We start from the raw sequence: 27,175 nt of genomic DNA on the forward strand, positions 1-27,175 counted from the left end.
TGTGACATAGACTGGGATGGTCAAACCAGGTGTCTGCAATTCCTGGAAATTATGTGCATTCAGATTTAAATACATAAATTCCCCTCCTCTTAAATAAGTTCTTATGGTATTTTCTGTTTTGTGGTGCTAATGTAAAGACTTGGGGTGTTTTTATGAATCTTTATTCAAAATACAGTTGTGAGTTTCATGGAAAAGTTGGTAAGAAAATAAATACTATGGATCTTGGTTTTTCATCTTCTTAACACCTGTTACTCAGCTTCTTAAGCTCTCTGAGCTTCTTGTGTGTTATGTTACATTAAATTTATTACCTAGTAAACCAAGCAAAGTGGAAAAGAAGAGCAAATAGGCGCTCACAAGGAAAAAAGCAAACAATTATTTTAATTAAGTGGAATTAAAAAAAAAAAAGTGGGAAAGGCATATGCAGTAGAAGATATGAGATAGAGTAGAAACAATTCTTAAATTTTCTTTTCGCTGTCCAGTAGGACTTCACTTCAGCACACACCTCTGTTGCTAAGACACTCTTTTTTTTTCTTAAAAAGAGGAAGGAAGCACCACCAGTAGCTGCTCTGGATTCTTGATGACAGAGTGAGCAAACCAAAAAAAAATAAGGCGCTCCTGATTTGCCTCCTGACTTTGAGAGAGCAGACTTGTTTTATTTGAGGGGACAAAGCTGCAGCCCTGAAAGATGGGAATGCTGAAGAGAGCAGCCGTGCTTGTCAGCCTGCTTCTGTTCTGCAACGGTGAGTACGTGGGAAGGTCTCCTGCTCAGAGGCAGTTCCTTCCCTGGCACTGCTGTGTCAGAGCGTGTGTTGGTACAGGGGAGGCTCTGTTTCAGGAATAGAAATATGGCAAAAGAGCCCGTGTTTTTGCATGCTGCTTGCTCAGTGTTCAGCTGTTTCAAATCCAGTGGCTGCAGAGTGCAACGGTGCGTGAAGCCTATGGAAATGTTGTCCCTGCACTTACAGTGCAAAGTTCCTGTGTATGTTGTGATGGATTACTTCAAAGAATGCAGAAAGCAGCCCAGCACTGAGAGTCTGGTTAATCTTGTGTTTCCAGAGCTGGAACCAAAAAGGATGATGCCATGATGCTTGGGGAGATGCTGCTCTGATGTTACAGAAAATATTTAAAAAAAAAAAAAAAAGTTTCTTCTTTGAAATGCTTTTCTTGCATCTCACTCATTGCTTTCCTGTATTGTGGAGAGGGCTAGTGAAAAAGAATAAACTAATGTGGTACTGTGGTAGATTTTTGAAGGCCCATGGGGAGCCTATACAGAGAAAAGCAACATAGCTAGTGAAGGGATTCGAAAACAAGACTTAAGAAGAGCAGCTGAGGCAATTGGGTTTGTTTGGTCTGGAGAAGAGGAGACTGAGGGAAGACCTCATTGCTCTCTACAACTACCTGAAAGGAGGTTGTAGCAAGGTGGGTGTCAGTCTCTTTTCTCAAGTGACAATTGATAGGATTTGAGGAAATGGTCTTAAGTTGTTCCAGAGGAGGTTTAGATCAGATATTAGGAAGAATTTCTTCATGGAGAGGATAATTAGACTTCAGAACAAGCTGCTCAGGGAGACAGTGGAGTCCTCATTCCTGAAGGTATGAAGAAATGTAGACATGTAAGAGAAAGGTACACGTGGCACTAAGGGACATGGTTTAGTGACAGACCTCAGTAGATCAGGTTGATGGTTGGACTTGGTGATCTTGAAGGGTTTTTTCCAACCTAAATAGTTCTAAGATTCTACAACAGTTTTCAAACAGCTCAGTGTGAAAAGAAGCGTAAATAGCTGTTAAATCTGGGCCAAGTGGCAAGGAAGATGGGTATTGTTGTAATCACAAGGCTTGAAACACAGCCACACAATTAATTTAGGTCTGACCCTGGTCTATCAATTATCAGTTTTCATGAGAGAAGGAACTTGAAGGCTGAGATTAGATTTGTTGAGCCCTGCAGTTTGACATCTTGTGTAACATCTATAGGATGGCAATGGCAAAGAGGAAGTTTGGAAACTAGGAGGAAAGGGTAAAGAAGTATCTCTAGAAACTGGTTCAGCCCTAACAGTAATGAAAATGTTCTGGGACAATAGCAATGGACCTCTTTTTTACAGGAAAGTTTAAAGAGTTTTGTATGTCTTCAATCCATTGCTTTAATTCAGATCAGCAAGGAAAAGCAGTGTCTTTCAGAAGAACAAGTAGGCATTGGAGGAGACAAAAACATAAAAACTGTGGTTTGCTGTTAATGTGCAGTGCTTCCCAAGAAAGCCCCCAGAGTGACATTAGGTGAGAGGGGAGCTGCATAACTGAATGAATCAAACCAATTCCCTCAAGTCTGAACCTCTTCCTAATTCTGATCTGATGCTCTGTGTGGTGCTTACTTGCTTATTTCTACTGAAGAAATAGGCAGGTAAGCACCAGGCAGAGCGTAAGACCAAATTCAGCACAAATAGACAGTTCTCCTGACAATCAGCTGTCTCCCATTTGCCTTCCTCATAACATATGGCTTTTCTGTTACCTCATACCTGAAAAGACCATCAGTCTCCACTTACACTGACCTGCCCGTGCTTCTGATTTGGTGGATTCTACCTGCTGATGTTATTGCCAATCTTTAGTCATCCAGGAGCTGCCTTTACCTTAACTGCTTATTTTTCTTTTCTTTCTCCGTTTTTCCCTGCAGCTCTCCTGGACCTGACGGGCCCCAGTGAGATGGAAGGTGTATGGAAGGGGTCTGCTGTCCTGCCATGCAGCTACGTGCCTGGGGAGGGCTTTGTGCAGCACACCCTCACGTGGTCTGTGGTGCATGACCAGAGTTCTGGTACTGTCTTCCGGAGGGATGCCTCTGGGGATCATGTTCTCCTGTCTGAGTACAGAGACAGGGTTGAAGTCCCAAAGAACCTGCCGGGGAATGTGTCTCTCCACATCTTGAAACTGGAAATCTCCGACAGGGGAACCTACACTTGCCATGTCACCTGGACAGCCAGCAACAACAGTCTGATAGCAAAAGAGATCAGCACTAAAGTTGAGGTTGTCAAAGGTAAATCCAACAAGGAAACTATGCAAAATTGGAACTTCTTACTTGGGAAGGTTTTTAAAAAATTGAATAGATCGTGTCCCCAGTGCCCATCTGCTTCCAGTGCAGGAGCGTTGTGTTGAGAAGTGTCAGACTCCCCAGCAAGGCAGAAAAGAGGTCAGAGAAAGGAGTTCAGACCCACAGTACTGAAGCCTTTGGTTCAGGGGCTGGGGGATAGATTTGTGGCCTCTCGCTTACCGATTGTTCCCTGGTTGTAACTGTACCTGATTACCCAGTGTTTCCATGGGATGTGCACCAGAAGGGAAGTAACTGGGATATTGCATTTCTCCAAACATCAGTACATGCCAGATTTTCCTCTGTTTGGACAGTGGTCACTTGCAGAGGAATGGAGAAGGCAACAACCGTCAGAGGAGACATTCAGCACAGGAGCTGCAAAGGGTGGCACGGCTGGCGCATGTATAGCTGAGCCAAGCTCAAACAGCACAGAGCAGTGGAGAGGTGGTGCTGCCTCTGCCCCTTCGGGGAAAGGGCTTAGGGCCAGAACATGAGCTGCCATGGAGCGAGGGAAACCTGCCCCCATCACCGCCAGGGTAAGCACAACCCAGGTCCCGTCTGCTTTGTCTTCCAGTGCCAGCGACCAAGCCTACCATCAGGGCCGGCGCGCTGGGGCTGACGGTGCCAGCGGGAGCCAGGACCAGCCTGACCTGCGTGGCCCGCGGGTCCCCACCCATCAGCTACCGCTGGTTCCGGGCAGTGCCGGGGGGGACAGCCCTGCCGCTGAGCAGCCAGGCCAAGCTGACGTGGGACAGCCTGCGGCCTTCCGACGCGGGGACATACTACTGCGAGGCAGAGAACAGAGTCGGGGCAGGGGCGGTGCAGCGGAGCGATGCGGTTGAGCTGGTGGTGAGAGGTGAGTCCCCAGCCTGCAGCTCCTCGCCTCAGTGGCAGGAACCGGTGAGGCAAATGGTTCCCGTTTGCCCAGGGATCAGTCACGTAGCACTGAACGTGAATCGTGTCTGGATCGCTGCTCAGGAGGGGAGCCCGGCTCTGCCCCTGGCACTTCTCACTTTTGCCTGGCTTGGAACTCGGGCAGGGAGTGCAGCAAACCGTCTGATGAGCGGTCTGTCCCACAGGGTCCCCAGTCACACAGCCACCCACGCCTGGGACCAGCCGGCACACAGGACCCCCACTCACCTCGGAAGGCAGCGAGGCTCCCCGCGTGCTAGGAGGTGGGTGACCCGGGCAGCAGGGAAGGGCTGGTTCCACCCTGCCGGCATGCAAATGGCACAGGCTGTCAGTGAGACAAGTCCACGTGCTGGCCCTCTGGGGCTGCGGATCCTCTCTGGAGAAGGATAGAAATGGTCCCTCCTGTTGCCTGCAAGCAGGAGCTCAGATGGGGGTGGCTGGGGCAGAGCCCCCCCCCCGGACAGCAGCCGAGCCAGAGCTTGGAAGACCATGGGCTGGGGAACCAGGGGTCACACAGCTTCACCGGGAGTCGCCCAGGGCAAGAACCCTGCCTTAGGGCTCCGCGCCCTGGGGAGCCTTAAGGTGCCGCTGCCTGTGGCGAAGCACGCCAGGCCAGCCGGGGAGGGAGGGAGTGGGGAAGTCCTGCAGCAACCTGGGTGAGGTGCAAAGCTGAGCTGAAGGCAAAGCTGAAGCATCCCTGGCTGTGGGGTAGCCAGCCACAGCTGCTAGTGCCGAGAGCCACAGGGCTGCCATTGGCAGGGGTTGATGGCCAGGGAGAGGCCAGCATGAGTGCCACAGGTCATGTGCGAGCCTGCTCTCAGAGAACATACAGGATGACACAGCAGAGAGAAAATTATGGCTCGTCACTATGGGAGCAGGTGAAATGGGTGTTTTCCTTCCACGCACCTCAGAAGTGATAGCCTTAGCTAATGCAGACTGCCCAGGCAGAGATCACTCCCTGCCTCGCTGCAGTGGCTTCACCAGGAAAAGGCTGCTCCGGCTGACACTGCAGGGGAGCCCTGGGACACCTTGCAGTGCGTTCACCCTTATGCCTTGGCAGATCTGCCCACAGCAACGCTGTCCGCCAGGAACGATGTCATTCCAGAGAGGCCTCCCGCTGCCACAGGTGAGCAAGCCCCCTGGTGAAACACACACGATTTGCACTGGGAGGGGCAGGCTGGCAAACGCTCTGCAGACCAGACACTGAAACTGGCTGGGTCCTGCAGCAACCTGGATGAGTCCCAGCGAGGCAAAGCTGAAGCATCCCTGGCTGTGGGGTAGCCAGCCACAGCTGCTAGTGCCGAGAACCATTCTTTTATTTCCCTTCTCCTCTTCAGAGGAATGACTCTTTCCTGATGCAAAAGACGTTTCTATTTAAAATATTCGTATTTATTCCTTTTGGCTTCTTTTGAAATAGTTGTTGTCTGTGTAATGCTGACTCTCACAGTGGGTTACTAAGGCAGAAGTACAGTAAATTTAGACAAGAAATTGAGATTTTATTTTGAATATAAGTGAGAGGTAATTCAGTAAGTGGAAAAATTAAAACAGCCTTTGTTCATTATAATTTGCCAAGCACTTCAGGAAAGTGCGCTGCACTGTACACTCTGCACTCCAGTGAGCCCCAGCTCTGTGGGTCACACGATGGCTGTCTTGTGGAGGGCTTGCTGCTCTCTCTGGCTGGTTACTCAGATATCAGAGCCATGAAGTCAGTAATCACAGAGCCAGGCATAGATACCACAGTGAAATCAGTGACCTCTGGAAAAGGTGAAGCTTGCTGAGGTCCAGTAGTATGAAGGTTATGGCTGAAAGGAAGTAGCTGCAACTGCATGTAGGAGTGTACAGCCAGGTGATAGGAATTAATTATAGCCATTCTTGTCAACACTGGCAGCAGGCAGTCCCCTACCTGTCCTCTAGATGGCTGTTTTTTCATTGTCTTTATCCTGCAAGTCAAGAAGTTCTCTTTTGCTGCATGCATCACAAACCTGGCCCAACTCTTTTGTGAGCCTCCCTATCTTGTTTAACTTGCAGATTCGCCCTCTCAGAGTGATGTGGGAACCTCGGAGATGGACAGCTCAACCACAGGTGAGGGGGCAGCAGTTACAGCTGACAGCAAGGACAGTGTCAGGTGGAGGGTTTGACCCCAGTGTTCAGCAATGGACTGTTTTGCTGGGGAATACACATTCGACTGTATCACTTTTTAGTACATATGTCTTGGTTTTTAACACAAATGTTTCTGAATGTCTGCAGGATTTTAGCTTACTCTTGGTGGGGGCAGGGGTGAAGGGGAGAGGTTCCTTTCAGCTGATATTGACGGATAAATAAATAGTAATAAAAATGTACCTGGGGGGATGCTTAAAGTCAATCCAAAAGTCACCAAGAAAACAAGCTGATGCCATGCCTGTAATCCTTCTCAATAGCCTGTGTAGGCTGTGCATTGCCAGTTTGGTCCCCGACAACAGTCTCTTGACAGCAGTCTTTGGGAACACAAGCTCAATGATGTCAGCTCAAAACTGGCCCAAAGCATGGGGTAGTTTGCAGCAATGCATAAAACACATCTACAATTAGACATGTCACCTCAGACTCCCCTTAGGCCTCAGAAAGGACTGAAGAGAAACAACAGACACAAATGATACAAAAGCTGCTTCAAACATGACTAGAAGCAGTCTACTTACCAAGGATAGCTGTTTTGAGGAAGGACTTACAGTTTCCAATTCATCTTTGTGGGTTGTGGGAACTCGGAGCTGGATTAAAGTAGATCTACTTGTGGAAACTTAAATTCAAATGAAATACGACCCAAAAATTAATAGTGCCCCATCACAGCAGGTTATGTGAATCATCTTCAGCAGCTAGAAGCTAAGAGAAGATATTGACTATTGTTGATTGTATGGGGTGGGGGCGAGAAAAAAACAGCTGGTGTTCTGTGGTACTACAGTAATCTCTTGGACTCCATGGGCTTCCACCACTATTACCGGGGCAGGGGGGGAACGTACATGTGTGTGTATACATATTACTTATTTCTAGAGTTTGCCTATTGATTGAAAATATATTGTGAGCTTTTCATTCTTGTTTTTGTTTTGCAGATTTGCCCATAACAGTAGTGAATTCTGAGAAAGGCGTGGGTTATACAGAAAAGAATTATACAACTCAGAGTAAGTGGAGAGAGAAATGAAACTAGGAACAAGATTAGGGACCCAAACTGACCGCTTGGTAGTCAGTATCTTCCACCCCAAAATTAGCATTCTGCATTTTAGCTGCAAATGGTATTACTAGCTGTTCTCAAGGGACCTGGATGTTTTACACTGACTCTTAAAATAAACTGGATGTTTTCTAGGGGGGAAAATAATTTCGTAACTGGAACATCCAGGGCCCTTGTTGCATTCCCAAACAGTAATCCATTCTTGTCTTCTGAGTGTCAAAGTTGGAGCAGCAGCAAAGCCTGTGAGCAACTACCTCCCATACCTCATCTAGATATGCAATGCCATGGTAGGTTTAAACGTGATCCAAATGCAATTGGGCAGCATCCTTGAATGAAAAGGGATGATGATACAGGTTGAGGCTCTGTTTTATGACTTGCGCTGAAACTCTTCTGCCCAGCTCACAGCTGCAGCCTCAGTGTCTCTGAGTAAGAGACTGCATGTCATCTTTATGGCCCTAGCCTCTCAGCAAGATGCATGCACTGTAAGTCTGGCTGCCTGATCTTTAAGTCTGAGCAGGGACACAAACGTGTAGTACAATCTTGTGTGCCCATTTCAAAGGTTGGCTGAGCAGCCTCCAGGAGATGGTCAGCATCATGTAAGTGCTGCTGCTATTGCAACCTGGGAGAGCTTCTCTATTTGAAAGTCCTGTGCTGTACTCTTCTAGGCCTCCAGAAGACTCACCTGTCTCTGTACATGGTCATCCTGATTGCTGTGTTGTGTGGCGCTGTGGTTTTCCTCGTCATTTTCACTATTGTTTGTATTAGAAAACCCAAAGAAGGTGAGTGGGCTGTTCTGTAGAACTTGAATGTATTGTGTGTGCCGAGCTTGGTTTTAACTTTGAGGGCTTTTGGGGCTGGGGCTGGTACAATGCTCACATCTACCTGCAGCAGCTCTGGTACCTGAATCATGAAGACACTTGACCAAACCACACATAAATCAAAATAGGTGGAGGAAGACTGGAAAAGTCAGAGAAGTCACTTTTTCCTCAGGGGAAAATAGTCTCCAATGTCAGAAAGTCTCCCAGATACCGAGGGAGTGAGTCCCCAGCATGCCCTCCTCGGCCGCTCTCCTGTCCTGCCGGCTGTCCCTGGCTGAGCCTGGGGGCAGCAGTGCCCCAGCGGGGGCTGCTCCTGCTGTGCAGTGTCCAGCTGCTCATTCAAACAGGTTTCTTCAGCTCCATCTAAACGCTGATTGGAATGGGGGACATCTCCACAACTTCCATTCTGGTGCTATGTTGGTGATGCTCAGCATGTTTCTCTGCTCTATCCAGCTTACATTTGAAATGGTTGTTTACCTCTGGTCCTCATAGATATCCTGTAGTTCTCAAACTTACACGCCCTATCAAGTTTTCTGATGAGATCTCAAGATTTCTGGTAGCATGTTGATCTTATATTTTGAAGTAGCAAAGGACCTCTTTGTGCCAGATGCTGTTAATATTTCTTCCTTAGTGCCTAGATGAAAAGAAGTCGTCATTAATTCTCCCATTCAGTATCAGTTATTTTTTTTCTCTCTGCAACAGTACCAGAAAATTCATGACCAAACATTTTCTTAGTCTCCCTTCTCACTAATAACACTGAGGAACATACAGAAGACACACTGGGGTCTCTTTTAATATTAGCTGCCACGATTTTCTCCTCGTCCATTTTTTTAATAACCTTCCTACAACTCCTTGATGCTAATTTATAATAATTATCAAATGCTTTTTTTTTTAAAGAAATCCAGAACAACGTCTTTCTAAACTATCATTTATTTAACTTATAATGAATAGGAAAATTGTGGGAACTGGGAACTTCTAGTTTCTAAATTCAACTTTACCTTTGACTTCTGGCCAGTTATTCTGACCCAGTTGTGCTCCTTCTCGGATACAAGTTGTTTTAATTTTCTTGGACTGAATCCTGGGAATAAGAATCATGACCCACTTAACATGATCTTTAAGGATCCCAACTGTATTCAGATCTCAGAGGTTGTTTTCTTATGTCAAGAAGAAACAAAGTAGAAATTTTCTTTTCAGAATACAAATGCAAATTGCTGACACACATTTCTAACTGCTCTTTTCCAGCTCAAGTCTATGAAGTAGAACAGTGAGTATAACCCTTCATATAACATACAGTCCCCAAAGATTCATCATTATCAGAGCAGGAAAAAACATTAATGCTACTTAGCTGTCAAAATGAAAATCCTCCCAAGTAGTATGCATGAAGAGGTTGAAAGTTAGCTCTGTGGTATGTTTTACTGAGGATTTATGGGCTTTCTACATCAAGGCATAATGTAGGAAGAGATCTTTTCCTTTGCAGTATTAGAATCGTAAAAACGAAGGAAAGCTGTTTATTAACTCCTCAGCCAAATGAGGCTTATCAATGATCATTGCCAAGGAAAAATTCCCAGCATTCTTTCAAATGTAAAGAGAAGGAATTCCCATTCCAGAGAGCTAAGGTTTGTGATACACAGATTATACTTTGGTTTAGCCCCAAAATATCCATGGCTGAATGCGCCTATTTAATCATGGATGTGGCAGGAAGTTAGAGCTGTTTCTAAACACCAGCATACTGATCTACTTGTAACCAGCCGAACTGCAAAGACTATGAATGCAGCCAGAACATGCAAGGACTGTGTGACAACTAAAATCAATCAATCAATCAATAAATAAATATATATAATGATGATGATGACTGGAGTGCTGTGAAAGGACATGCCAACGACATTTCACAGATACTATACTGTGCCAGCACTCTATAAAGCAGCATGTTCAAATAACAGTTGAACCCTAAGCAACTAGATGGTGTGATGGCACTTCTTTTCAGAGTATTTACCTTTTAAATTTTAAAGATATTCGATATCATAAGTCCTATGGTGGATGTAGGCTGCATTCAGCTCACCATTTATCATTCCTCCAGTGCTTTTTTAATCTATATCTACATCTTTGTTTTACAAACAGCGTTTGTCTGTTTGTGCCACTCCAAAAAATGGTGGAAATCCCTGTGTTGCTTACATACCTTTTGCTGTCCCTGTCTCAAATCCAGGGAGGGCTTCAATGCTAGTATGGTGCTCAAGGTTCTCCTGCCTCATGAAAGTAGAGGAAAAGATTCTCTTCTTCAGGAGACTGTCATAATCCAATAGCTAAGGTTCACATGGGTTTGAATCAGATCACCACCTTGCTCAAAATCTTCATTGTTAGGAGATGCTTTGTCTATTCGCAATTCTTTCATATTTTGTATTTTTCTATTTTCATTTCAGCTGTAACTCAATGAAAGCAGGGGCTTCTTCAAGGTATGACAGTATGGCTCATTATGAGGAACCGATCTCCTCCACTGAAAACAACTATGTGATGGAACCCATGAAAAATGAAAGAAATAAAAAAGAAAATGAATATAAGAATGTTGGAAACACCCAAGAATCTGAATATGAAGTAGGGGATTCTAAATGAGAACCAACTGTTCTCTACATGTAGCAATCCTGAAGAGTACCTTAATCTAGGCAAAATCCTATTCATCTTTGCACAAGCTGGTTTTGCTCCTTTATGTTTATTTGGAGCCTTAAAAAAATCTCTGTAGTTAAAATGCATGCCTCTTTATAAACTTCAGAATTATATATTGCTGTCTTTTCATTTTGCTTTTCTTGGTTCCCTTTTACCACTTCTGTTGAAGAAAGCCCTGTGAAAGCTGGAGCACGCAGATCACAGGCCGAGAGCACCGTATTGAACTTACTGTTTTATATGACCAAGAGGAACTGCATCCTCATTACAAACAGTCCTTTTCTGGTGGGAGTAGAAATGGCATGAAATGTTGCTAAACATCCCCCTTTATATAAGAAGTGCAGAAGGAAGCTGGTGTGGGAAGTGATGTTTCTTCTCCCATCTGTCTGAAGTGCTTCATAGGTGATAGAGTCCTTTTAAATGTGAGACAACTGTGAAAGATAACCTGAAAGACAGATTAAAGCTAGGATAAAACCAAGAACCTTATCACATTTGGAGCAGCAGAATGAAAGGAAGAAACTCCCCGTGAACCAACCGTGCTGTGTTCAGTATGCCTTCCTGAAGCACTCTCACAGTAACATACAGACACGCTTTCTGTGACAAAGCAAATTCTGTCAGTTTTGGAGCTGGGCAGGTGGGGAGACTCCTATATTGCAACAAGGCACGTTCTTTCAGAAATAACATTCTCTATTCTTTCAATGGATGTTTAGTATTTCAAAGAAATTAGATACTTTTCCTTAAGTTTGTGAATTATTTTGATATGAATATTTTGTATGACTCATTTGTCTTTAAAATGCCAGCATGATCATAATATTAACTTCTCCGTAGTTACTCGTAAAGTACCTTTCCTCACAGCTTAGAGAGCTTGAAGGATAAGCAGAGAGAAGACAAGCTTTCTTATCATAATTTTTACCAACCTAAGTAAGTCTGTAACTTGGATACTGCAGACTTATGGAAGACTCTTTTTATAATGGATGATAGGGCAATACCATGTCTGATGAAAAGCAGAGTGGCCAGATGTAAAATAAAAGAGGTGCTCTTGAGGGGCAAGGGAAATATTGTTTGCATAGATGATGGATTTGTGGGGCTAAAATTTGCTGCTACCACTCAGGAAAGATCTGCATGCCGGTGTGCAGTTCTCAGTAGCATCAACTCAAAACTCACCAGCATTCAAAAAGAGGATTAGAAGCTATTAGGAAAGGAATCCAAATGCATTAGAAAACAGGATTGTGAGACTGTAAAAACCCATGGAATGCTTTCACTTGATGTAAGCTTGCAGCAGACTCATCTGAAAGATACTGAGAACAACAGTAAAGGATGATTAGTGACACAAAACCCCTTCTGCACAAATGCATTATAATTTCTCAGCTTCAAAAAATAAAAAATAAAAAAATAAAAGAGTAGAATAAGTCAGAATGAGCTGAATGTACTAAGTCATGACCAGTGGGGAGAAGATGAATAGGGTCTGTTTACAGTTTCTCAGAATGGAAAATGAAGCAGACATTAGACAAAATTACCTGGTATAACTTCAAAAAGGAGAGAAGTACTTCTTCTATGCAATATATAAATAAGTTTGGAGCACAATGCTATTCATCAATTTCTATTAAAAAACAAAGTATAAGGAACTCCAATGAGTAACTTGATGAATTAATTATATAAAAGTTCTTCAGAATTCACAAGCCACCAGGGATGCTTTACAGATACTTACAAGTGATATTACACTTTCTCCATGGACCTGTATCACAAGTTTTATTTCTTGTTGTAAAGAATATATTTAAAATCCAGGTCTGGGAAACCTTGCTTACAAAATTAAAAGGGAAGAGACCACAACTTTTGTTGGCAATTATGTCTTGGAAAAAATTGTAGATGTGTACATGCAGCTTCTTGCAAATGTGGGGAATCAAATGAAGTTCATTAAACTTCAGGACTGCAGAGTTAGCAGATTTTGTTCTACTTCTCTATATTTTGACCATATAGATGTGCATGAACGTCTGTGTGATGAGGAAGCATATAGTGTCCCTCTACTTAAAACCACAGGAATTATTGTGAATCTGTTGGAGCTGGGATATGCTTTGGATGTTGTGTTATTTGTAGATTTTAGTCAGCCACGGTTTAGGGAATAGAAGGTGTAAAAGTTGCTGCTAGTCCAATTTGAGGTTAAGAGTTAGTGAAAAAGAGTTATTTTAGCCTGTAAAAGAAAATGAGCTTTATTGTGGAGAGTATAAAAAGTCAGTGCAGTCTTATAATCTTTCCCTCTTCCTAAGGAGGAAAATGAGTAGGAAAGGAAAATTGTTGCATTAATATTGCAAGACACACAACTATCACCAAAAGGCTTTTCCAGAGGATAACAGAAAAATCATGACTGAATAACGTGTTAAAGTCATGAAAAATTGACAGCATTGAAATTTTCTGGGGAACTCATGTTTTCTTAACATTTCAACTCTAGATGAGCTTACAGTTTTTGGAACCTTGCAATAATGTTCTCTTTTTTTAAAAAGGGAATTAAAAAAATTGTGTGTGTGCGTGCATGTGTTTGGTGGAGAGGGGCTGGGAAGAGAACGTCACAGTTACTGAAAAGCAGCCCACCCATCTCAGGTCCATCTCAGAACTCATTGCAATGAGAATGAGGGGAATGTGGGGCTCCAGTGTTATATGGAGCAACTGGAAAGTTGAAGTGCTCCAAAACCAAGTGCCAGGGTGAACGTCTGAGCAAAGAGGTGGGTATGACCCGTGCTGCTTGGGAAATGAAGGAAAAAGAGCTTGCCCTTTCTGTAAGTGAGGTGGTGGGTATACATTGGTCACTCTGAGTTGAAGAAATGATTCTCGGGATTGTGTCATACCCAGTGTGCAGTAGGAAGGTGGGTGCCTGCGTGGGGAAAGGCTGCAGGGCATTTTTCCTGACTGGCACTGCAAGGGTGAAAGCAGTGGATTCAATCCAAAGCACTGAAATACAGAGGCACTGAAAATACATAGACGTAAAAGGGTTTTTCTTCATGTGGTCAGATGCAAAACCACAAGGAGTGCCCCCGAAGAAATAGGCAAACCATGGGACTCAGGAAGGAGAACACTAGCAGCTACATCTCTGTCCCAGGGAGAAAAAGATGTCACATAAATCACATCTCAGGAACTACAGTTCTTCATGTTTGGTTTAGCTAAGTAGTCAACTTTTATCCTGTATGACTACATCTTCAGGAAGTCTTGCATGTCCGGTTCAAAAAATTGCCATATCAGCAGTTCTAGCTTGGGTTTTCAGCTTGTTCCGGAGCACGTTCCCCAAAATCCAGCTTCTTTCATAGTCTTTTGAATAGGAGGTAGGTTACTAGCACAAGCTTCTATTACCAGTCATGGACAAAATTGTGCACAAAGTTGGTTTAAAATCACCTCCCTGAAAATGGACTCATTCATTCTCAGAAAAATTGCCTGAATATTAACAATTGCTTTTTTATGTTTGATTGATTGATTTTAGGGAGCACTCAAACATAGCTAGTGGCTTCCTGAGGGTGGAGAGTGGGCAGATGGGGTACAGACAGAATGGAATGGTATCATCAGAGAAGTCAAGAACAAAAGGCAGCCCAAATCAAGTTTTCATTATATCAGCAAGGACGTGCTCTGCACAAATGGATGGTACTGTTGCCTGTTATTTTGCTCAGCAAGATGACAGCTGGAGGTAGCTCTTAGCCTGGAGCCTCACAAGAATTTTTTGCACCAGGTCTTGCCACACCACATTCAGCTTTTTCTCCAGGGTGCCCATCCTTGCCACAGTTTTACTGCAAATTGCACTGCTGCAAATTTTACTGCAGCAATAAGCAGAGCTCAGCTGAAATTCACATTCTGCCCAAAGAGTGAATGAAACCTGCACTGTTCTCATCAGTTTACTGACTTTGGAAAATGAAGACAGTCACCAGTTTTCATTACCTTGCACAGAAAAGGAGCCAGCCATCACTGTCAAACTGCAACACTTCCTGAGAATGGTCTGAACTAGGCTGCAGTGTAACCAGCTAAACCGAACAGATGCCTGTCATGAGGGACCAAAGCTGTGGTAAAACTACACAAAGTGCTGCTGGAAGCTCTGTTGGAGCTTCTGTCCCAGCTCCAACAGAAAATGGCTCCTTATATTTCAGACACCTGCCTCCTGCTCAAAGAAGCTATTCTGAATTTCTTGCAAACCTTAGACCCCCCATATTGACATCTGTGAGAGAAGTATTCCAGGGGAATCTGCTGTTTCTTTTCCTCCATTAGTCTTTTCTTTCAAGCCAAGAAGTCTGTGCAGACAGAAATCTTCTCCACTGACACAATAATGAGGAATGGCAAGGGAAATCGAATTATTTCTTGGAAGCATTTCAATGGGTGGTGTTGAATGGTGCAGTTGTTAAAACTATATGCTATGCCATGACTATTGTGTAAATATTAAAAAGTTGCTTTTGTGAATAATTAAAGGCCTACAACAGAATTCACTACGTCAGTAGGTTTGCTTTTATACATGTTTCTTATCTTCTTTAATTCTTTCTCCTTTTGGTAATGTTAATCACATATTAAATTCATAATAATTCTGTTCATAACACCTATTGATAACTTTTGGATCTACTTTTAAAAGTGCCCTTACAGAGCGTGCCCAGAACACCTCCTAGATTCAAGTCACCGTCTCAGAAAACAAACACTGCATGTGCTTGCAGAGCACTAAACGTGGGAAGTATAATGGCTCAGGAGCTGGACAATTGCAGCAGAAATGTCTACCAAGATAATCTGTGATACTGTGAAAATGAGAGCACCAGGCAGTGACCATTTGCTCACCTGTAGATGGTAAAAACTTATATAACATTAAATTCAGATGACTCTAGGTTGTTAACCTCTCATTTCACTATGCACCTGCTCCATGTCCCTGGCAAACACAACTGCAGTTGCAGCTGCACTGCAATAAAGCACAGTTTCTAGGCAGGTAGTAGAAAATGCAGCTTTTGCAGGGAAATTCCTACCATAGTAAAGAGCAGGATGTTGGGTTTTGAATACTTCTCTGCACATTTCTGTCAAAACAGAAAAAAAACAGCAAAAGTGGCATCCTACATTTTTCTGGTTTAAAAGGCTCAGACTTAGGCAAAGAAACTAAGGCTGTTTTTCTTCCTCACTCAAGCCACAGACTGGCCTACTCAGAAGATGCTGCAGAAGTCAGTAAATGTGCATGGTAAAAGAGCTGACTGCCATCAGCAGGAGAAGACACTCAGGAAACAGAACTGAGCCACAGCAGGTTGGTCTCTGCCTCATGCTCCTGCATGGTGTTCAGTGAGTCAGTGCAGTCAGGCCTCCCAAATGAAGGGTACTGTGCTTTTCCATCTCTGGATGCCCAGTTTGGAGCCCTTACAGTGCAATGGAAAGAGGTGCTGAGCATCCTGCTGGGCCATGCCATCACAGACAAGTCAGAGGTAACTGAAGTTTGCTTTCCCTTGCTACTGAGTACTTGATTATGTAGCCATCATAAACCTCTTTCATTATGAAGTGAATATAAATATGGAAGAAGTGAAAGAAAAAAAAAAAGGAAAGGGAAAGAACAAATTTACACACAATTATGAGGAAAAAATAAAATAGAGTATTAGCCAGAAAAGTCAAGAGAATGGTAAGAGACATGGGTGGGGACAGGAATATGAAATGGAACCAGAAAGTTGCTTACAGTCTTTGTTCATCCTTCACCCTTCACCTCAGCCATCAGTGAAATGGACTCGTGATATTTCAGAAAGAAGGAAGGAAAAAGGGCAGCACAGCCTGGATCCTAGATGACACAGGACAGAAGAAAGGGAAGTGTTCATGACTTGCCTCCTGGTCCAAGGCGTGAGGGTGTCTGTCACGAAGTGCAGAAGAAGGAGAGCGGACCTGCAGTTCTGGGAGAATGGGCGAAGTGGTGTGGCTAGCGGTGTTTGTGGTGGCTTTCATCAGCTGCAATGGTGAGTAAATGCTTCCTTGTACAAGAAGAAAAATCAGAGTATTAAGAGGGGAGGGAAATTCCTCTGAATTATAGTGTCTTATTATTAAAAGTTGTTACGTGTGGAAAGTCTTTAGTTTCTTGTTTGAAAAATAGAGCCTGACAATTCACAAGTCTTCTTCAGTATTGGGTACAACGAGGTGCTTCTGAGAGTGGGGCAGTATTAGGCAGGTCAGCTCCCATGCACCAAAGCAAGAACAAAACAGCATTGTTCAGGACCGTTGGAGAGGACCTGCTCTGGTGTGGTGAGTTACCTTCCAAACCTGTTTTTGTGAAGCTGGAATATGCACTTTCTTCTGGAATTTAATAATGCATCACCATTGCTCTGCTAGCATGGTCCTGGGAAGAAGAAATACAGCTGTAACTGTGAGGCTAGATGTGGGCACAAACATGATTCCCCTTGGTTATTCCTGATCTACCGACTCCAGGTGCATTAGGGGAGGTGACAGCGGAAACTTGCTTCCATTCATATGCCCGTGAGGCATGTGTGCTGCTCCCAGGGCAACTGACACTGGCAGAGGAAGGTTCTGAGAAACCTTGGGAAAGGTGCTTTGACAAGGTGCGCACACAAGCGCAGAACTGCTCCCGATATTTAGAAAAACAGGTAGAAGTATGTTCCCCGTTTCATCACAAAGCAGCTCTGCAGATTTCTAGGATCTGTCTCTTAAGCTACTTGTGAGTTAATGCAGTGGAACATAACCAGTGCCTTTCTGGGGAGAGAGGGGAAGGGGGAATGAGATAAAAGGGCATAGACAGAGGTGAGTCAAGTCCAGCTAAACTCAGGTAATTTGCTACTTACATGAGGCACTTCCCAGAGGAGCTATGGTCTTAGTGGGCAGACAGGTGGACAGACTGGGAGAGTAAACTAGATACCACAAAATCCACACCCTCTTCTCCTGTGCCCGCTTGAGTCTTTGGCAGTGTTTATCTGGTGGCGACAGATATGAACCAAGAATTCTAGGTCAGATCTGAAGTCCTCCAAAGCTAAAGCAAAAAGATTGCTTTTGGTCCACTGTTCCAGTTCCAGGTCCAGTAATTCAGACCAGATACCTAAGGGTTGTTGCCTGCATACCACTTCCACGCCACCAGGAAAGCTGGTGCTGGCAGGCTAGGAAGGAATGTGATCAGCTCTTTTACAAAACGGACCAGAGTATAACAGTTTGTTGTTGTTGTTGTTGTTGTTTTTTGTTGTCCTGTCCCGTTCCCCCCTCCCAGTATATTACAGGTAATACAAATCCCTCTGACCAGTCTGCTAATTTTAAATGTAGCTCTTCAGGTTTTTGTCTTGTCCAGCTCTATGTCCCTCTGCTGGGAGAATTCACACAATTTGTCTCGAAGTCTACATCCCAGTTTGATAAGTGTCACAGAGAGGAAATGTTTCTTTTAAAAATAGTGTCTCAGAGATTTTGATATTGCTGAGTTTCTCCCATTCCTTCAGTCAGCTCTCCTTTAAGGTCATCCTTGCTAACGCTGAATTCGGTCACACAGAGCAGCTGACTCCACAGGGAATCAGTGGATGCAAGCAGCAATTCCATGGCACACAGCAATGTAAAACAGTTCCGAAGAGATTTTTAAATAAAATTCTGTCCAGATGAATACATTCAGTAGCAAACGTGCTTGAACATGAGTGTACCAAATACCCTGAGGGTATTTCTCAGCAGTATTCTAAATAACTTCCATCCTTCTTAGTTTTTTATGATGGGAGTCTGAAAAAAGGAAGAAGAGAAATGGAAAAACCTTCAAAAGCTAATATATCAAGGAGCTGTGTTTGGGATGTGAGATTTGAAGAATGGAGCTGTGCCTGCCCACTCAAAGTCATATAGTAAAGGAAAACCAGTGTTCCATGTCAGAAACATGCTTCCACAGTGCTCAGCCCCAGCAGTCCCTTCAGCTGCTCCTGTGGACAGAGATCCACAGACCCTCTCCCCACCCTGCATGGCCCCTCCTGTCAGCTCTGGGACGTGCTGCTGCAGAGAGAAGTGCTTGCACAGCTGTACTGCTGGGTTCTGTGAGCACCAGGGAAGCTGCGTAAAAAGTTAGTGATGTTAACGAGTGCAAACCTGGAGCCTAATGAGCAGTGACACAATACACTGGATTTGTTCATCCTTCCTCCCATACAGAGGGTACAGGGTAACTCTGCAATTATTGCTGTCAGAACAGTCAGTGTCTGCAGCGGGGGGAAGGCCGCTGCTGCTTGACTCATCCTGCAAGCATAAGCAGAAAGCCAAGCAGCAGAAGCAGGGCACGAAGTAGGGCTAGGGAGCAGGAATAAGAGATACTGCTTAAGGTCTTGTGAAGACTGTAGCTGTGATGCTGCTACCAGGAGCAGGATTTGTGCCTCTCGATACTGAGAAGGAATTGAAAACTGGCAAGCATCCAGAGAGAAGCAATAAAAATAGCCCTGAGTTCGAAGAAACTGTTCACTTCCCTATGCTCAGTGAGATGGACACAGGCCCAGATTTAGCTGGCTGTGGGCTACAACACGTCTAAGACGCTGTCGCATGCTGGCTTTCACTGCCTGGTGATTCCTATTTGTCCTAAGGACTTTCCCCTCCTCTGATGCCTTCTTATTTCTTCCCGTCAACTCTTGTTCGCTGCAGCCCTCCTGGATCTGTCTGCTGTCCACCAGGTGGAAGGGGAATGGATGGGCTCCACCACTTTACCATGTACATACATGCCCTCAGAAGGTTTCACACAGCAAATACTCACCTGGAGCATGGAGCGAGACCACAGCACCTCCACCATCTTTCGGAGGGATGAAACTGGTGACCACATCTTGTTGGCTCGGTTCCGAGACCGGGTCAGTGTCCCAAAGCACAGCCCAGGGGATGCCTCACTCCATATCACGAACCTTGAAATCCCTGACAGCGGACACTACACCTGTCAAGTCATCTGGAGGTCTAAAAATAACAGCTTGATAACAAAGGATGTGACCACTACAGTTAAAGTCGTTAAAGGTAAATCCAGCGATAAAGCCCTGCTCTTGTATAAACACTCTAATCCATGGAGCATGTAGGAGAAAAGGGAGCTGGCAGGACGTCTTTCACCCCATACTGTCTACCCATAGCCAAGCTAAGTGTTGAGGTAGCTGGGTGAGAAGAGCCTCTCCTGTCCCTGGCTGTGTTAGTCTCTCTCACCTACCAAGGAGGAACTGATGCTCTCAGCGCTGTGGAGGGGTAGGGATGGATTGGGGAAGGGGGAGCAGTTAGTCAACACCCCAGTCTGGATCTACCAATGGGCCACTTGATCCACAGGTGTTTGACATAGCACCCAGACCTGGGTTTGGTTCTATGCAGATAACCAGTGTCTCTGGTTCTTCTGGCAACTGGGAGAGCAAGCAGGAGTCATACTAGCCAAATGAGCCTTCTCCCCTTTGCAAGCATCCTCAGTGTGTTTAAAAAACAGTCTTTCTCAGAGGGGGCTACTGGGAGGGATGGGACAGGCCAACAGAACAGGCCTCCTGTGATGTAGCAGTAGCAACAGGTGGCAAGGCTGGTGTGAACCTGGATTTAGGCCAGCGTGTAGAGCTCAAACAGCACAGAGCAGTGGAGAGGTGGTGCTGCCTCTGCCCCTTCGGGGAAAGGGCTTAGGGCCAGAACATGAGCTGCCATGGAGCGAGGGAAACCTGCCCCCATCACCGCCAGGGTAAGCACAACCCAGGTCCCGTCTGCTTTGTCTTCCAGTGCCAGCGACCAAGCCTACCATCAGGGCCGGCGCGCTGGGGCTGACGGTGCCAGCGGGAGCCAGGACCAGCCTGACCTGCGTGGCCCGCGGGTCCCCACCCATCAGCTACCGCTGGTTCCGGGCAGTGCCGGGGGGGACAGCCCTGCCGCTGAGCAGCCAGGCCGAGCTGACGTGGGACAGCCTGCGGCCTTCCGACGCGGGGACATACTACTGCGAGGCAGAGAACAGAGTCGGGGCAGGGGCGGTGCAGCGGAGCGATGCGGTTGAGCTGGTGGTGAGAGGTGAGTCCCCAGCCTGCAGCTCCTCGCCTCGGTGGCAGGAACCGGTGAGGCAAATGGTTCCCGTTTGCCCAGGGATCAGTCACGTAGCACTGAACGTGAATCGTGTCTGGATCGCTGCTCAGGAGGGGAGCCCGGCTCTGCCCCTGGCACTTCTCACTTTTGCCTGGCTTGGAACTCGGGCAGGGAGTGCAGCAAACCGTCTGATGAGCGGTCTGTCCCACAGGGTCCCCAGTCACACAGCCACCCACGCCTGGGACCAGCCGGCACACAGGACCCCCACTCACCTCGGAAGGCAGCGAGGCTCCCCGCGTGCTAGGAGGTGGGTGACCCGGGCAGCAGGGAAGGGCTGGTTCCACCCTGCCGGCATGCAAATGGCACAGGCTGTCAGTGAGACAAGTCCACGTGCTGGCCCTCTGGGGCTGCGGATCCTCTCTGGAGAAGGATAGAAATGGTCCCTCCTGTTGCCTGCAAGCAGGAGCTCAGATGGGGGTGGCTGGGGCAGAGCCCCCCCCCCGGACAGCAGCCGAGCCAGAGCTTGGAAGACCATGGGCTGGGGAACCAGGGGTCACACAGCTTCACCGGGAGTCGCCCAGGGCAAGAACCCTGCCTTAGGGCTCCGCGCCCTGGGGAGCCTTAAGGTGCCGCTGCCTGTGGCGAAGCACGCCAGGCCAGCCGGGGAGGGAGGGAGTGGGGAAGTCCTGCAGCAACCTGGGTGAGGTGCAAAGCTGAGCTGAAGGCAAAGCTGAAGCATCCCTGGCTGTGGGGTAGCCAGCCACAGCTGCTAGTGCCGAGAGCCACAGGGCTGCCATTGGCAGGGGTTGATGGCCAGGGAGAGGCCAGCATGAGTGCCACAGGTCATGTGCGAGCCTGCTCTCAGAGAACATACAGGATGACACAGCAGAGAGAAAATTATGGCTCGTCACTATGGGAGCAGGTGAAATGGGTGTTTTCCTTCCACGCACCTCAGAAGTGATAGCCTTAGCTAATGCAGACTGCCCAGGCAGAGATCACTCCCTGCCTCGCTGCAGTGGCTTCACCAGGAAAAGGCTGCTCCGGCTGACACTGCAGGGGAGCCCTGGGACACCTTGCAGTGCGTTCACCCTTATGCCTTGGCAGATCTGCCCACAGCAACGCTGTCCGCCAGGAACGATGTCATTCCAGAGAGGCCTCCCGCTGCCACAGGTGAGCAAGCCCCCTGGTGAAACACACACGATTTGCACTGGGAGGGGCAGGCTGGCAAACGCTCTGCAGACCAGACACTGAAACTGGCTGCCGCATTTCGCATTTTGCATTGCTGCTGGGAGCAAACCCCGGGCCTGCCAAACACAGGCAGGAGCTGCCCTCTCGGCCGCCCATCCACGGCCCTTCCAGAGTTCACGTACTGCCTGAAGTTTGCTTTCTGATCGCGCCTTAACGGGGATGAAAATGTTAACAACGATCTCAGCCGCAGCCTTCACAGTTCATCCGTGTTTCGGCCGCGGTTGAAGGTTGCGCTGGGTCGTAAAGCGAAGTCAGCGGTTATCGGAAGCTTTCACCAGCCCGCGGGACTCCCGCTACCGGCGGCGCACGGAGCGGCTCCGGCCCGCTTGGCACAGCCCGGGCCGGGGTCCCCTCGCCCGGCCGCACCGCGGACAGCGGCGGGCGCGGTGGCCCCGCCGCGGTGTGACGCCGCCGCCCCCTCACCGCCCCGCCCCGCCCCTCCCGCAGGGCCGCCGCGGGCCGCGCTCTCCCCGCACCTCTACGCGCTGGCGGCCGCCATCGGCGGCGCGGCGATCGGCGGGCTCCTGGCAGCGCTGCTGCGCCGGCGGCGGGCCAAGGCGGGTGAGCGGCGGGGCCGGGCGCGGCCGGGGGGGCGGCGGGGCGCTGGGCGGCGCTGAGCCCTCCGCGGCTCCCTATCCCCATCCTCCCCACGGCCCCCTTCCTCCCCAGCACCTCCGTCCTCCCCGTCACCCTGCCTCGGCCCCTTTCCTGCCCCAGCCCCAGCCCCAGCCCCAGCCGTTCTCCCGCAGGGAGAGGCAGGGTGGGAGGGTGATTCCTGAACGTGGGGATACCCGGGAGCAGCTGGGTTCGGTTGGTTTAGGTTTTTTTGTTTGTTTGTTTCCTGTTTCTCCCTGTGGCACATTAATCATAAAAATGTATTGGTACACATCTTTGATTTTTTTTTTCCCAGAACCCATCTATGAAGTTGCTTTGTGAGTATAATTTTTTCATCTGTGATATCGGGAAGACTTTGAGGACATCATACTGACGTTTGTTTCAGAAAAGCTTCTTTACTCAGTGAAAAGCCAAAGATTTATTTGAATTTTTATTTACTGGGGGGGGGGGAGGGCAGGGGCAGGTACTGAGTACCTTGACAGTCTAATTTATTAGCAGCATGAGGACATTAACATTTTAGTGCAGGAGTAGTAACTCATGCTAATCTTAACCCTTAATCACTTCATATTACTTTTCTATTAAGAGATATATCTTTATCTATATCTATATAATTACTTCTGATTTAGTCCTCCTTCTTTTTAATGTTTCTTTATTTCAGCCATAGCACTGCAGATGTCACAAGACTGGACACTGGTGCGGAAGTACCTGTTCAGTGCCTAAACGAGAAGATAAATTTGGCGGCTGAAACATCCTATGAAGTTGTCACCACGAAAGACAACAACTATGACAATGTATGCAAGGGGAAAAATCCTGAGTATGAGACCCTTTTGAATTCCATGGAATCAGAATATGAAGTGCAAAACTTTTAGTAGAGTACCACATTTCCACATAAGCAGCTGTACAGAAGATGGGGCTGCAGATATTGAATGGTAAACTTTACCAAGGGAAACTATTCTTCCTGCCTGCCTTCTCCTCTGATAAATATACCAGTCTTGCTGCTTTTTTTTTTTTTTTTTTTTTTTTTTTTAAATCCAGGGGAACTGCATAACCTTCTTCGTCTTTGGCAAATGAGTCCCTGCCCGTTGGTGCACAAACCCTCAGCCAAGTGGTTATCTACCTACCTACTTTTATTTTTTTATATAGAAAATCATTTCTGAGCAGCCTCCAGGTCAAAATGTTGCTGGGTGCAACACTGTTAGCTAATAACACCAGCAAGATGTACTCTCAAGTGCATGTTCCCCTGTTAGGACATGCCGGAGGGTGAGGAGCCAGGAATTGTGCTAGAAATGGATGTCCCCTGGATTTTACAGTTCAGCAAACACTGGTTGTAAAGATTGTTTTTTTCCTTGAGTCTTTTTTTATTAGAGGATAGTAAGGGGACCATAGAGATGGTTGATATGCCAGGAATATCATTTTTGCAATCAAACTGGAAACGGCCTTGTAGGTGATGAACCTCTTAACTGCCACCTTGTTTTTCTCCTGGTGTTGAGAAAAAAATGATAACATTTTAATTTTCAATGTGGAAGACAGAGGCATGATTAAATAGAAGCATTGCAGAGAAAGATTTGAGACATTTGTAATAGTAATTGTTCAAGGAACCTCCCTGGACTCAATAGACTGGCACTGATTTGCTGTGTGGGACATGACACTGGTTCCAGAGTCTGGTTACAACTGTGATAGTTATGCTGACCTACATTATGGGGATGCTGTGAGCATTCATGTTTGTAAAAAGCCTTGAAAAGTGCGTGGTTAGTGCAATGTAATTTCTTTTCCAGGGCAAATATGAAATGCTTCAAAGGATTTTCATAGAATCATAGAATCATAGAATATCCCGAGTTGGAAGGGACCCATAAGGATCATCAAGTCCAACTCCTGGCACCGCACAGGTCTGCCCAAAAGTTCAGACCATGTGACTAAGTGCACAGTCCAATCTCTTCTTAAATTCAGACAGGCTTGGTCAGTGACTGCTTCACTGGGGAGCCTGTTCTAGTGTGCAACCACCATTTTGTGGCATATGGATTCTGACTTCCTTGTTTTACCATCCAGTGCCTTCATTTTTCTGATGCCTGCAAATTTATGCTTTTGCTCTGTCTTCTCGTTTAGTTCTGCAGAGCAGGTAGGGCGGGGTACAGTCATGGCCACAGTTTGACCTTGAAGTCTGTGTTGAGTTTAACCTTTTAAACAGGAGAGGACAGAAGGGAGGCATCGAGTCAGCCCACATCAGACTGCTCTCACCACTACAGCCCTCACCACACCCCAGAATGGTACATGTCACGGTTGCGTTGCTGCCTCCACATGCACATTCACAAGCTTGCAGCCACCTACTGCTGCAGTGTGAGCACACTAGGGTACAGCAGTAGTCTGTTGGAACAGTGATGACAGCAGACAGACCTGAAGCCGATGGAAGAACTCCCATTTCAGTGAGTTTGTTAGAACCAGCCATGCTCGAGCTGAGCAAGTTTAGGGCTGAAGGGTTTCCAATAGCGCTTTTCTTCCAGATGCTTCAGCTAGCTCTAGTTTTTTGGGAATGCACCACCCACAGTAGGGAGGTAAATGTAATGCTGCAACATCACTGTCAGAGGTTAGAAGGACTCTGAGGATGCTTAGTACTAAGTCTTCCTTCACTGCCAGTGGAAGGCTGAAATACACTCAAGAGTCTGAGAAGAGAGGTCATCTAAAGGATATAAAAAACTGCCTGTGATTTAGCTCAAGTGTTAGAATCCTTAACTTTCATGTCATAGCATTGCTCAATACATTTGTCTGCTCTAAAAAGCAGTTATTTAAAAAAATGTTGTGCAGCTCCCTATTTATTGTTTCCTCAAGGACTTGAACATTTTCTTCCCAGCAAAAAACAGCTGTTTTCTACCAGTCCACACTGCAAATGATTTTCTTTGCCAGAGACTGAAGCTGGGGGGGGGGGGGGGGGGGGGTGGCAATCTGCTGCTTGAAGGCTTTAGAGCTGCCGTGCTTCTGCTGCCAACTGCTCTAAAATCACAAGATCCACTTCAAAATAGGAAGTCCCCGTTCCCTACATTAGTTTTAAAACTCTTCTTAGAAAGTGGATTTTTGGCTTCTTTGTTTTGCCAGGTGGTTCCTGAGCTACAAGGCCATACTTCGCACTGCCAAGGCCTTCCTCTCAATCGGGAGGGCTGATCTTTGAGGTCAGTCTTTAATGCAACACTAGCCAGGCTCATGAAGTTCAGATTATGTGCAGCCCTGACAAGGAGCCTTCATCTATAAACCCAGTGCTAACGGGGTGTAGGCTTGGCTGTGGGGTGTGTGATCTCTTACCTGTGCTTAAACATACCCCAGGGCATTCCTGGAGCTCTTGCAAAAATAAACAGACTGTATGTGCCTTTTTACAAAGGCAGCAAGCTGCATGCTTAGCTGTTCCTGACTTCAGCTGAAGCACATTTCCTGCAGGAAGCTTTGTTACCCAATAGCCTGGTTTGTTTACTCTTTGTTTATCATTAGCATCTTACATGTACTGGCACTGCTGGTGTGCTGCCATGGTGCAGGGCCCTCTGTCTGTCAGACCCCTCTGGACACCGGCTGCCATCCTATGGACTTGGCAGGTGGATCACCAGCAGGGGTGGGGATGCCTCCTTAAGGAAAGCAGATTTTTAGGGAGAGTCACTGGCTTCTGTTAAATCCATCAAAGCAGCTGGGGGAGCATGGGGGAAGCAGACAAGCTCGGGGATGTGCAAACCCTCCTTCTCAGCACTGACTGGAACCCTCATGGCTGTTGTCTCCGCTCACCCGGCTCTTCCTTTTTCCTGGGCCAGCAGCCTAAGAGCAAAGTCAGGTAGATTTTTATGGCCTGAGCACTGGAAAGAACAGAGCCTTGCTTCTACCTTCAGTGCCCTGAATTACGATGACACATCTTTAGGACGTTAGTGATTGTAAGACAAGATCAGAAAGAAAATTTTACTGTGCCTTTTGCAGGGTTTCACATCCACAGCAGCGGGCACTGAGGGGCAGTTGTGCTGCAGTGCCAGGCTGCTGTGCCTCCCAGCAGCAGCTGGTGGGGCCTGGCCATGACCCCAGGCTGCGCAGCACCTGCTCTGGGCTTGCATGCTGGTGCTTCCCTCCCACACGGCCAGCTGCCCTCTGCCAAGGACAAGCAGTGCTGGGACCCCTAGAAATGTGTGTGAGGGGCTCTTCTGCCCTGCACCTGGGGCTGAAGTAGGCCATCCCTGCACTGCTGTGTTTGTTGTAGCTCATGCATTCACTGCAGAGCGCACCTCCCAGAAGCTGGCCTTGGAGACACCATGTTGAAACAGCTGCTGTTGGCATTAGTGGTCTCAGGGGTAAAGCAAAACAAAAACAAAACAAAACAACCAAACCAACAAACAGGGGAATGAGGAGCTGCAGCTCTGTGCATGCAGGGTAAAAGCATGTGGTGTGAGGTCAATGTTATGTTATGTGGGAGAGGAACTGAAAACTTCTCAGCTTCCCCATCCTCATCACAGCAGATCCAGCCCCAAAATGCAGGATGAGACACTCTCTTTCTCCTCCCCAAATTCCATTCTCATTCATTTACAGTTAGCCTAATGGTTTTTGCAAGATTTGTTGCCTTTATAAGCTCGTGATTTCAAGTTCCATTACTATGTAACACCGTGATTTTTCCACATTTTGGTTCGTCCCAGCACTGATCTGCTCTGAGGAGTTCCAGACAGTTTCTTCAGAAGCCCTGAAGTCTAGAAGAGGCTG

At 46.7% G+C, this 27,175-nt stretch overlaps 2 protein-coding genes and 1 long non-coding RNA gene across 12 annotated transcripts; 2 read left to right on the forward strand and 1 right to left on the reverse strand.

Annotated features, from left to right (window-relative positions):
• The first annotated feature begins 62 nt into the window (after nt 1-62).
• Nucleotides 63-10,767, forward strand: LOC310881008 (V-set and immunoglobulin domain-containing protein 4-like). Of its 3 annotated transcripts, XM_083797670.1 has the most exons (11): nt 65-198; nt 540-740; nt 2,663-3,019; nt 3,645-3,926; nt 4,150-4,245; nt 5,043-5,108; nt 6,011-6,064; nt 7,063-7,131; nt 7,844-7,957; nt 9,239-9,260; nt 10,414-10,767. In XM_083797670.1, exons 2-11 carry the CDS (start codon nt 686-688, stop codon nt 10,601-10,603), a joined length of 1,305 nt encoding a protein of 434 aa, XP_083653796.1. In that variant the 5' UTR covers nt 65-198; nt 540-685; the 3' UTR covers nt 10,604-10,767. The 3 variants fall into 3 exon arrangements, with proteins under 3 accessions (XP_083653797.1, XP_083653798.1, XP_083653796.1); XM_083797671.1 differs by lacking the exon at nt 5,043-5,108 and having other exon boundaries at nt 63-198; XM_083797672.1 differs by lacking the exon at nt 9,239-9,260 and having other exon boundaries at nt 64-198.
• On the reverse strand, nt 7,964-19,471 carry LOC310881012. Of its 7 annotated transcripts, none has more exons than XR_014572054.1 (8): nt 19,332-19,471; nt 17,422-18,328; nt 16,877-16,961; nt 16,457-16,599; nt 10,884-11,949; nt 10,173-10,497; nt 8,995-9,074; nt 7,964-8,630 (listed from the first exon to the last, which is right to left on the reverse strand). It is a non-coding gene; the product is annotated as an uncharacterized lncRNA (long non-coding RNA). The 7 variants fall into 7 exon arrangements; XR_014572055.1 differs by having other exon boundaries at nt 8,995-9,150; XR_014572052.1 differs by lacking the exon at nt 10,173-10,497.
• On the forward strand, nt 16,444-25,330 carry VSIG4 (V-set and immunoglobulin domain containing 4). Of its 2 annotated transcripts, XM_083797673.1 has the most exons (8): nt 16,444-16,584; nt 19,223-19,579; nt 20,306-20,587; nt 20,811-20,906; nt 21,704-21,769; nt 22,295-22,408; nt 22,758-22,779; nt 23,121-25,330. In XM_083797673.1, exons 1-8 carry the CDS (start codon nt 16,530-16,532, stop codon nt 23,329-23,331), a joined length of 1,203 nt encoding a protein of 400 aa, XP_083653799.1. In that variant the 5' UTR covers nt 16,444-16,529; the 3' UTR covers nt 23,332-25,330. The 2 variants fall into 2 exon arrangements, with proteins under 2 accessions (XP_083653799.1, XP_083653800.1); XM_083797674.1 differs by lacking the exon at nt 22,295-22,408.
• The last annotated feature ends 1,845 nt before the right edge of the window (nt 25,331-27,175 follow it).

Source organism: Anser anser (assembly GCF_964211835.1).
Source record: "Anser anser genome assembly, chromosome: 13".
NCBI lineage: Eukaryota > Metazoa > Chordata > Aves > Anseriformes > Anatidae > Anser > Anser anser.

Coding starts and splice junctions, on each gene's coding strand:
- LOC310881008 (XM_083797670.1), top strand. CDS start 686: ATGGGAATGCTGAAGAGAGCAGCCGTGCTTGTCAGCCTGCTTCTGTTC. Junction 741..2,662: donor CCTGCTTCTGTTCTGCAACG/GTGAGTACGTGG, acceptor TTTTCCCTGCAG/CTCTCCTGGACCTGACGGGC. Junction 3,020..3,644: donor TAAAGTTGAGGTTGTCAAAG/GTAAATCCAACA, acceptor TTTGTCTTCCAG/TGCCAGCGACCAAGCCTACC.
- VSIG4 (XM_083797673.1), top strand. CDS start 16,530: ATGGGCGAAGTGGTGTGGCTAGCGGTGTTTGTGGTGGCTTTCATCAGC. Junction 16,585..19,222: donor GGCTTTCATCAGCTGCAATG/GTGAGTAAATGC, acceptor TGTTCGCTGCAG/CCCTCCTGGATCTGTCTGCT. Junction 21,770..22,294: donor GAGGCCTCCCGCTGCCACAG/GTGAGCAAGCCC, acceptor CCCCTCCCGCAG/GGCCGCCGCGGGCCGCGCTC.